This window comes from Lolium rigidum, chromosome 3 (assembly GCF_022539505.1).
Source record: "Lolium rigidum isolate FL_2022 chromosome 3, APGP_CSIRO_Lrig_0.1, whole genome shotgun sequence".
Taxonomy (NCBI): Eukaryota; Viridiplantae; Streptophyta; class Magnoliopsida; order Poales; family Poaceae; genus Lolium; species Lolium rigidum.
This window is the reverse complement of record NC_061510.1, coordinates 87,262,003-87,271,640: the sequence shown is the minus strand read 5'-3', so window position 1 is coordinate 87,271,640 and position 9,638 is coordinate 87,262,003. Positions and strand designations below refer to the sequence as shown.

The window sequence follows — 9,638 nt, the reverse complement described above, 5'->3', positions numbered from 1 at the left end:
TTGACACTATCCATGAGATATACATGTTACAAGTTGAAAGCAACCGCTGAAACTTAATCTTCCTTTGTGTTGCTTCAATACCTTTACTTTGATTTATTGCTTTATGAGTTAACTCTTATGCAAGACTTATTGATGCTTGTCTTGAAGTACTATTCATGAAAAGTCTTTGCTTTATGATTCATTTGTTTACTCATGTCATTACCATTGTTTTGATCGCTGCATTCATTACATATGCTTACAATAGTATGATCAAAGTTATGATGGCATGTCACTCCAGAAATTATCTTTGTTATCGTTTACTCGCTCGGGACGAGCGAAACTAAGCTTGGGGATGCTGATACGTCTCCGACGTATCGATAATTTCTTATGTTCCATGCTACATTATTGATGATATCTACATGTTTTATACACATTATATGTCGTATTTATGCATTTTCCAGCACTAACCTATTAACGAGATGCCGAAGAGCCGATTCTTTGTTTCTACGCTTGTTTTTGGTTTCAGAAATCCTAGTAAAGAAATATTCTCGGAATTGGACGAAATCAACGCCCAGGGTCCTATTTTTGCACGAAGCTTCCATAAGTCCGAAGGAGAGTCGAAGTGGGGCCACGAGGTGGCCAGACACCAGGGCGGCGCGGCCCAGGCCCTGGCGGCGCCGGCCTGTGGTGTGGGCCCCTTGTGATGCCCCTTTACCTGCCCTTCCGCCTACAAATAGCCTTCGTCGCGAAACCCTCTGTACCGGGCGCCACGATACGGAAAACCTTACTGAGACGCCGCCGCCGCCAATCCCATCTCGGGGGATTCTGGAGATCGCCTCCGGCACCCTGCCGGAGAGGGGAATCATCTCCCGGAGGACTCTTCACCGCCATGGTCTCCTCCGGAGTGATGAGTGAGTAGTTCACCCCTGGACTATGGGTCCATAGCAGTAGCTAGATGGTCGTCTTCTCCTCATTGTGCTTCATTGTCGGATCTTGTGAGCTGCCTAACATGATCAAGATCATCTATCCGTAATACTATATGTTGTGTTTGTCGGGATCCGATGGATAGAGAATACTATGTTATGTTGATTATCAATCTATTACCTATGTGTTGTTTATGATCTTGCATGCTCTCCGTTATTAGTAGAGGCTCCGGCCAAGTTTTTGCTCTTAACTCCAAGAGGGGGTATTTATGCTCGATAGTGGGTTCATGCCTCCATTAAATCTGGGACAGTGATGAGAAAGTTCTAAGGTTGTGGATGTCTTGTTGCCACTAGGGATAAAACATTGATGCTATGTCCGAGGATGTAGTTATTGATTACATTACGCACCATACTTAATGCAATTGTCTGTTGTTTTGCAACTTAATACTGGAAGGGGTTCGGATGATAAACTGAAGGTGGACTTTTTAGGCATAGATGCATGTTGGATAGCGGTCTATGTACTTTGTCGTAATGCCCAATTAAATCTCATTATATTTATCATATCATGTATGTGCATTGTTATGCCCTCTCTATTTGTCAATTGCCCGATCTGTAATTTGTTCACCCAACATGCTTTTATCTTATGGGAGAGACACCTCTAGTGAACTGTGGACCCCGGTCCTATTCTTTACATCGCATACAATCTCATCGCAATACTTGTTTTACTGTTTTTCGCAAACAATCATCTTCCACACAATACGGTTAATCCTTTGTTACAGACAAGCCGGTGAGATTGACAACCTCACTTGTTTCGTTGGGGCAAAGTACTTTGGTTGTGTTGTGCGGGGTCCACGTTGGCGCCGGAATCCCCGGTGTTGCGCCGCATTACATTCCGCCACCATCAACCTTCAACGTGCTTCTTGGCTCCTCATGGTTCGATAAACCTTGGTTTCTTTCTGAGGAAAAACTTGCTACTGTCTGCATCACACCTTCCTCTTGGGGTTCCCAACGGACGTGTGTCAACTGCACGCATCAAGGCGCAGGATGAAGTTATCAAAAAGAACTTCTCCTCGCAGCCTTTCGCTGGAGGCAGTGGCGGAGCTAGCTCGAACTTAGAGCCTGGGCAAAGTCTACATGCATTTTCATTAGTAGCGTTTGCCCACAAGGATATCTACTTTAATCATCGTACATGCTAATATTACAAGGGAGTGCACCAGCTTAGCCCGGGCAGCTGCCCGGGCATGCCGGGCTGTGGCTCCGCCACTGGCTGGAGGTCCAAGTCAGGAAGTGAATGCCGGCGCATATAAAGTGCGCAAGACAATAATAAAGAAGCGAGGCAAGAAAGGCAAGAAGGGACCTAACCCCCCCCCCCCAACCCGGCCAAGAACCAACATGCCGGGAAGGGGGAGGCAAGGCCCCAGGATCTGCGGATCCAAGACTCACTTCTCCAGGCAGTGTCGGGCCCCTAAGCACGTCGTGGATGCGTACAAGGCCAAGAAGGCTTTGCAGATGAACATGTATTGGCTAAAAATATGCAGCAATAGAAGTTGTCAAGGTGGCAACAAGGAAAAGAGAATGAAGAGAACATGTTGGAGACAGAGAAGCACAAGGCCAAACTCTGAGGAGTGTAGCCCTCTTTTCTAGTAGAACCAAATGAGCTAAGATATTTTGGACATGGATAACTATCACATGATGATGGATTCAAATGGAATAATGAGAAGGTGAGAGCATATTGGGAGATTTTGAGAGCAAATATCTTGCATCAAAGATGACATGGTGTACCGCGAACATAGGAGGATGAGGTTCGACAAGTGGTGGTGGACATGTGCATGATATTGTGAGAAATGTGATTTGATCGCATGTGTTTCTCTTGTACATTCTATGATTGTTCATGGAGTTGTTCTATTTCTGATCATGCATTTGGACAATAAATTATGTTTAATGTGAGTATGAATATTTTAAATTTGGCGTTTGAAATATTGTTATTCTGTGAGATGTTTTGTGGTGAAAGATCTGAATTATATAGATGGAAAATTAGTGTGGAAGTATATTTTACACAAATATTACTATGAGAAATAGGACATGTAAGTTCTAGATGATGCGGTTCTAGAGGACGTGAAAAAGTTGCATCCATGATATCCTCTAAAATAGATTTAGAGATGCTCTTACACAAATTTGGAGGACCAACTCTTAGAGAACCTTTTGAAATCTCTGCAAATAGTTGATCGCAATCTGATGATTCAACATTAGGAAACTTCACACTTCAATGCCGAAAACATAAATGATGCAACATCACCACAATTAAAAAAACATCAAAATCAGCTGAACGAAAATATCTCAACTACCTTCTTGATGGAATCCCTGGCCTTTCTCCCTCCTTTGGCCCATTGAAGCACCTAACCATGTTATGTTTCTTGTCAAAAGCTCCATCCCTATATATGGATATCATCCTTATTATTTTAGTAGCTTCCTTCTATGGCATGGATGAGTTGTGCCTACGTGGATGGACAACCGAGGCGGAAATATCTCGATAGAGGAAATCATTACGAGTATATTCATTTCTTCTGAAACGAGATCATCAATTTTGCTGTTGTTGAGAACTATCATCAATTTTTTTCTTTTCTTAGCATTCATCAATTTTTTTTATATGAGAGAGTTAAAGGATCAGTTACATCTCTTGCAGGTCAGCCCACGGGCTCAAAGTTTTGCGTGGATCAGCCCGAAGAGAATTGTCGGCCCATGCAGTATTTATCCATGTTGGCAGGCCGTACACAGCAGCAAGTGGACCAGCCGGCGCCTGCGCCCCCGCCTCCGTAGCCACGATTTGTATGGTGCGGCGAGGCGAGGCTGCGGCCGTTTCCCATCCAGCCACATCGTCCTCCTCCTCCACCTCCTCCACCGATCCCCCGCCATTCCGTTCGCCCCCGGCGAGAAGAACCCTAGCGCCCCTCGCTCCTCCGCCCGCCGCATCCACGGTTTTCCTCCTCTTCCCGTCCGCGGGCGCGATCGAGGCGACGGCGCTCGCGCGGAAGGACACAATACTTCCAGGTAACCGCGTACTCCATCTCTACAAACCTACGCATGTATCTATCGCTCGACGGTGTCTGGTTTGGTCCCCTTTTCTCATACGGGCTATCCCCGATCGGTTCATTGAATCTCAGATTGGCTCGTTTGTATTTTAGATGTTTCAATCTGTAGTTATTACTCTGCCTGCCTGATGATGTTTTGGGCCCGGCGATACGATATGATCGAGGTAGGATGAGATTTTGGATTGATCCGGACCAACAAAAAGAGAGAGAGAGAGAGAGATTTCCACCTCCTCTTGTTTGGATACTGCTTCGATTTTTCTGAGGTGTTAATGTGTGTCGGATGGGATTTTGATAACAATTTGCAAATCACATGTCAACATCAAGCATTTTCTGCGCCTTAAAGGAGCTCAGCGTGCAAATTAGTAATCTAATAAAATTTAAGCCGCTTCGTTTATATATGCCTGTTTGTGTCAGTAAGAGGTGCTGCACATTTCAAACCAGGAAAGTGATTATGTTTTCTTTGGTTGTAATGTGTGACACATCCAGTTCATTGTTGTGGAAAAATGGCTCCCAAGTTTGTGGCAGCATTAGATTTGACTGGCTTGAACACTCTTGTATTGTCAAGATGGAGTTTAAATCATTGATTGCAAACAGTAGCCATGCGACTCTTTTGAATTCACTTCTTTATGACAGTAGCAGTTCTTACCTTAAAAGAAAGCCACTGTACTAATTGAAAGGTAAATTCAAATCGACAGGGTATTCTAAGCATTCTTGGGTGCAGCTGCAAAGGTTGAAAGCAAACCTGTAAAGATGACATCAGAAGGGAATAAACCTATTGGACCTGGTGAACCACTGACAGCAAGCTCTGGTGCAAAGCGTAAGCGTGGCCGCCCAAGGAAATATGAGTATTCTACATATCAACAACCACAGATGGCACAGCCCATTCAGAGCATTCCACCTCTTCGCAGCACTCTGTATAACTCGAATATCCACCATGATGGGGTGCATATGACCCATACATCAGGTGCTACTGCTGACACTGGAATGCATACAGTTTATGTGCTTCCTGCACAGCCTGTCCATGGTGATAGCTCCACTCGACCTAGAGATTCTGGTAATAATACAGTTAAGACTCAGGAAAATCAAGCCTTCAGTTATAGCACTGCTCATGTGCAAGGTAATTCAGGCAAGGATGTTATTATTGGCAAGCATTTTGTAGGCAAGATGACCAAGCAATCTCCTGGATTTTCTCTTATTACGGTTAAAGTGAAGGACAACCATGTGCTCAGAGGTTGTATCCCAGATGCATATAACCTACTCCCAATTACCCCGAAGGATGATCTTGCCCCTGAGCTCCCCATGCTCCGGCTAAGTCAAGTTCAAAAGAAACCATCTGCAATCCACAGGCAAGCGCCTACTCCCTTGCCCGTCCGCTTGGAGGATGTTACAATTGCAAAACCTCTTCAGATGAGGAGACCTGTGGAGAAATCTAATGCTAAGCACATCATCCCTCCCATTCCAAGACCATACATTGGTTCTGGAGTTCTTGCAGCAACACCTATCTCTGTTAAATCTGGGAATGCTGAATCTGCGTGTCTAGAACCATCAGTTACCGCGGTGCCAGTTAAATCTGCTCAACCTATTTTAATATCATGCACGCAAGTGGATAATCAAAATGTGCCAGTTGAAGAAAATTCTCTCCCTGAGGTTAGCAGCGATTATGAATCTTCAGATGGAAGCGATGAGTCATCAGGTACACTTTCTTCGATTATATATCCTGCTGAGATTCTGATCAGCAACCACATTGGCCTGAAGTTATAGTTTTTACTTACCAGGGCAAGTTCAGAAACTTGTCAACCCTGTCTATTCTACATGGGTCTCAAGAAACTTCATGTACTATTTGATGTTTCTATCTTATTAACTTTAATTATATGTATATGTTAATGCTCCAAACTTTCTTTATCAGTAGTGAAAGCTAAATAACCAAACACTTTTTTTGTTGAGTAGTTGTAAAGGAAGCCCCAGATTAATCTTATTTTCATTCATTTACGAAGACTGCATTTTAAATTGAAACAAAATATGGAAGAGAGCCAACTAATATGTCAATTTTTCTCTCTGTTTCTCTAAAAACATTGTTTTACTTACCGATCTATGCAAGGCATATCTGCTATCTCAATATTCACAGCAGCTTAGTGTGGCCCTATTGCTAGTGTAGCTGGTAAGGTGCAGTTCATTTCAGTTGGATTTTCTTGGCAGGCCAAATTCAGAGCGTTGATCCAGCTGCCCCTTATCGGATCGAGATAACTTCAGGTATCACTTTAGGTCTATATGTTCACCCATGCCCTTGATGAAAAATTGACTTCTAATATTAAAACTGAATAAGCAATGGTGGTATTTTCTTAGGCTCCAAAGACCAGTCAAATGCTGCTAGTAGCAAGCAACATATTTGTAAGGAACCATCAGGTAATATATGTCTTTTTGTGCTTCTGGTTGATGCGATTACCAGCTATTCTGAGCTAATTCTATGGGTGTAAAAATTTAGACAACGCCGAACAGTCTGAGCGACCAAAGACAGAGGCTAATGTTCTGAAAGAAGTTCATGGCTCAATGACAGGAGCCTCAGGTAAAACCAACCCTGGACGTTTCTGATTAGTCTTTCTAATCATAGCTTCGATGATTTCTGAATCCTGACATCAGAGTATTTTGATCAGCGAAATATGTGTAGATAAGCTAAAAGTGGAACTGAATGATTGTACTTGTTTGGTTGAACGAACCTAAATTTGTGTCAACAAGAAGGCTTCATCTTTTTTTGAAAATTTTGAACTCTTTTTGTGCTGTACACTCCCTTGATAATGTCTATGCAGAATTACATCGGTTATATGTACATATAAATATATTTGTCGTCTGCCATGCATAAATTAGACCAGCTAGCGTCAGTAACTTTCTTAGGAACTACACCAACTACAGAGTGCAACTCATGTGCCCCTAGCTAGTTTACTGTGTTCGGAATATCTAATGGCCTTTTTTTCATTCACAAGGGTAACAAACTGATGCGATCTTGCTATTTGCATCTCAGATGGCGTTCAATCTGTGGAGGAGGACGATGAAATGAAGGTTGACAGCAAATGAAAGCTGAGGTTGACAATGGCAACATAAATCCTTTTGTTTGGCGCTTCTGGTTGATGCGCTTAACAGCTATTCCAAGCTAATTCATTTGCCTCATGCTGTAGAATGTTTCAGCCCAGCCTACAAAAATCTCAAAACAACTGTAGTCTTTCTCTGAATGGTTGAATGTTAGAGCAGACTAGCATCATTGAGTTTTACTTTTCTTTTATGACTCTATTTCGGCGAAAGTTCGAAAGAGATACAAAACCACAGGAAAGAGTATAACTAGCGGTTAGTGCCTATAGAAATGAGAGAATTGTATTTTCTTTTTCTTACATATTTAGCTTTCTAGGAGAATGATAAACATTTACAAGCGTCTTGATGTGAAGTGGATCCTACTGAAATGTAGATGTGCATCATTAGCAGCGGTTCTATAATTGATCTATTGAAAAACATTTGCTTAATTCTAAACTACGGCAACTGGTAGGTTCTACTGATCTTCTTCCTTCCTTTGCTTTTAATTTTTTTGTTGAAGCTCCTTTCCTTCCTTAAGCAACAGGGAATTCAGAAAATTAAATGCCTGTCTGCCTTGTTGGCCTGGATGGATTAATGAAACCGGCTTAAGCAGTTGTGTCATCAGTTCCTTGTCGTTCTAGGACGCTGATTACCCATACAGCAAGACATGTACGTGACCAGCGTTATGTTTGCATATCTCTAGACCAACCTTATCCCAAACTAAACCTGTGCCGAATTTTAAATATCCCCACTTGTGAATAAAACAACAGCTTGTGGCCTTGTGGTGTGAGAGAAGTTGTTTGGAAAATCAGAAGCTAGGGTTTGGGAAGTAACCACATGTCTAACACTATCCTTAAGTAAGCGGTTTGGCCATTGGAGGTGAGCAAAAAGGTGATGTGCCGCAGTTCGGGGAATTGCTCTTGAATGATTTCCCCTCAAAGGGGAGGTTGCGAGTTGCGAGTAGGGTCGACATTTTCTTGCAAGAGCCAAATGACCAATTGTAGGTTTGACGAATGTAGATATGCAAATTTTAGAAGGCAAATATTTTGAGTTTGAAGGTTTAATAAATCTAAACTGCCACACTTTTTTGGCGCAAAACATCGTTCTGTTTGCATTGGTACGTAGAAACTAAAAGTTACTTATATACAAAAGAAAGTAAAAGTTGATATTTAACGGATCCTTTTGCACTACTACAAAACCCACTCTTGGCTCCTACCCTTCATATCAATAGCGACATTTGATCGCAGAGTAGCTAGCTAGTAAGAGGTGTTTAGACGACCCTTGGGCGCAGTCGACGGCGCCCTTTGGATACAAACTCGAGACATGCATCCTTGAGTCGTTTGCAGCCGTGTTGATCAGCCAACGTCATTGAGGTTGTTATAGTCTTGGCATCCAACTTTTCGCACAACTCATCTTCGCATCCTAGCTTCAGCGTCTCCAGCCCGTACCTATCTGCTGCAACCAATAGATGCTGCATCTCAGCTGCACTGTAGGCTCCACATTTTGGCAGCGAGCCCGTATAGATATAGTGAAGCATCTTCTTGAAGATAAGGGGATGCATGTCAGCGATGTCGAGGCATCGCATATCCTTCTCCGCCATCGGTCCAAATAGCATCGCACTGAAGACTGGCGACCGCGCAGCCAGGACAAACCTGTGTGCACGATACTCCTGGCCGCCTACGTTGAACGTGACATCCATGCCTCTCTCGCCCCTGAGCATGCCCTCTAGGTCGCCTGGCAGATCCATCGGCGGTTGCGGCGACTCATTGGTAACGGTGAGGACGCCTAGTATGGTGAAGCAGCCGCCGTCCCCCTCTTGTGAGAGCGATTCCAGCTTGGCCCTGTCGACGAATTTGGGGAGGCCCCAGATGAAGTAACCGTATTTCCCCGAAGAGAAGACACGATTGGACACGACGAAACTGACAACCGGTTCCTGGCTCTTTTTCTGTAGCATGCTCAGCGCCAAGCCGACGCTCACATCATGATCATGATCGCCTTGGCTGAGACAGCACAGGTAGCAGGAGGCGTAACCATCGTCTTCATCGTGTCGGCCGCCTGGGAAGAACTTGATCTCCCAATCGTAGCCGCCGAGTTTGAAGACGGGCGAGCTCACAGACTCGCGGACGCCCATGTCCTTAATCCGCAGGTAATTGCTTACCTCGAGACTGAGAGTCGCGGTGCTCTCCGTGGAGCATCTGAACGACATGATCTCGGGCACGCGGTCCCCTGCCATGGCTAAGGTAAACGAGGAATCTCCAACAGAGTATCCAGGCGTATGCGTCCTATCTTATTTTAGGGGAATAGAGATTGGATATATATATATAGGAAGATCAGATCCTGCAAGTCAAGGACCCCGTAGCGAGACAAAACTGTAGGTCACTACTCCCGCGCCGTTAGATTCCTGTCTGTATGGAGCTTGGAGATGGGCGAGTAAAACGCGGGTCCTGGCTCCACGGTTAGTATGCATGGAGATATTTCCGCTGATTGCGATATGTTTCTAACTGCTCCCCTAAATCACGCCAGTACTTGTTCTTGGCGCTACCCATTGCTTCCATCTTTGTGCTACTAATAACCAGCCCTCCTTTCA

At 44.1% G+C, this 9,638-nt stretch overlaps 2 protein-coding genes and 1 long non-coding RNA gene across 3 annotated transcripts; 2 read left to right on the top strand and 1 right to left on the bottom strand.

Moving 5' to 3' along the window:
- Window positions 1-3,746: 3,746 nt before the first annotated feature.
- On the top strand, window positions 3,747-5,676 carry LOC124695145. The gene is made up of 3 exons (XM_047228034.1): window positions 3,747-3,950; window positions 4,687-5,589; window positions 5,664-5,676. The coding sequence occupies exons 2-3, from the start codon at window positions 4,742-4,744 to the stop codon at window positions 5,674-5,676; spliced, it is 861 nt and encodes a 286-aa protein (XP_047083990.1). The 5' UTR covers window positions 3,747-3,950; window positions 4,687-4,741.
- Window positions 5,677-5,702: 26 nt separating this feature from the next.
- On the top strand, window positions 5,703-7,126 carry LOC124701903. Its single transcript, XR_007002260.1, has 4 exons — window positions 5,703-6,241; window positions 6,335-6,394; window positions 6,474-6,554; window positions 7,008-7,126. It is a non-coding gene; the product is annotated as an uncharacterized LOC124701903 (long non-coding RNA).
- Window positions 7,127-8,321: 1,195 nt separating this feature from the next.
- Window positions 8,322-9,284, bottom strand: LOC124695144 (BTB/POZ and MATH domain-containing protein 2-like). The gene has a single exon (XM_047228033.1). The coding sequence runs from the start codon at window positions 9,282-9,284 to the stop codon at window positions 8,322-8,324; it is 963 nt and encodes a 320-aa protein (XP_047083989.1).
- Window positions 9,285-9,638: the final 354 nt, after the last annotated feature.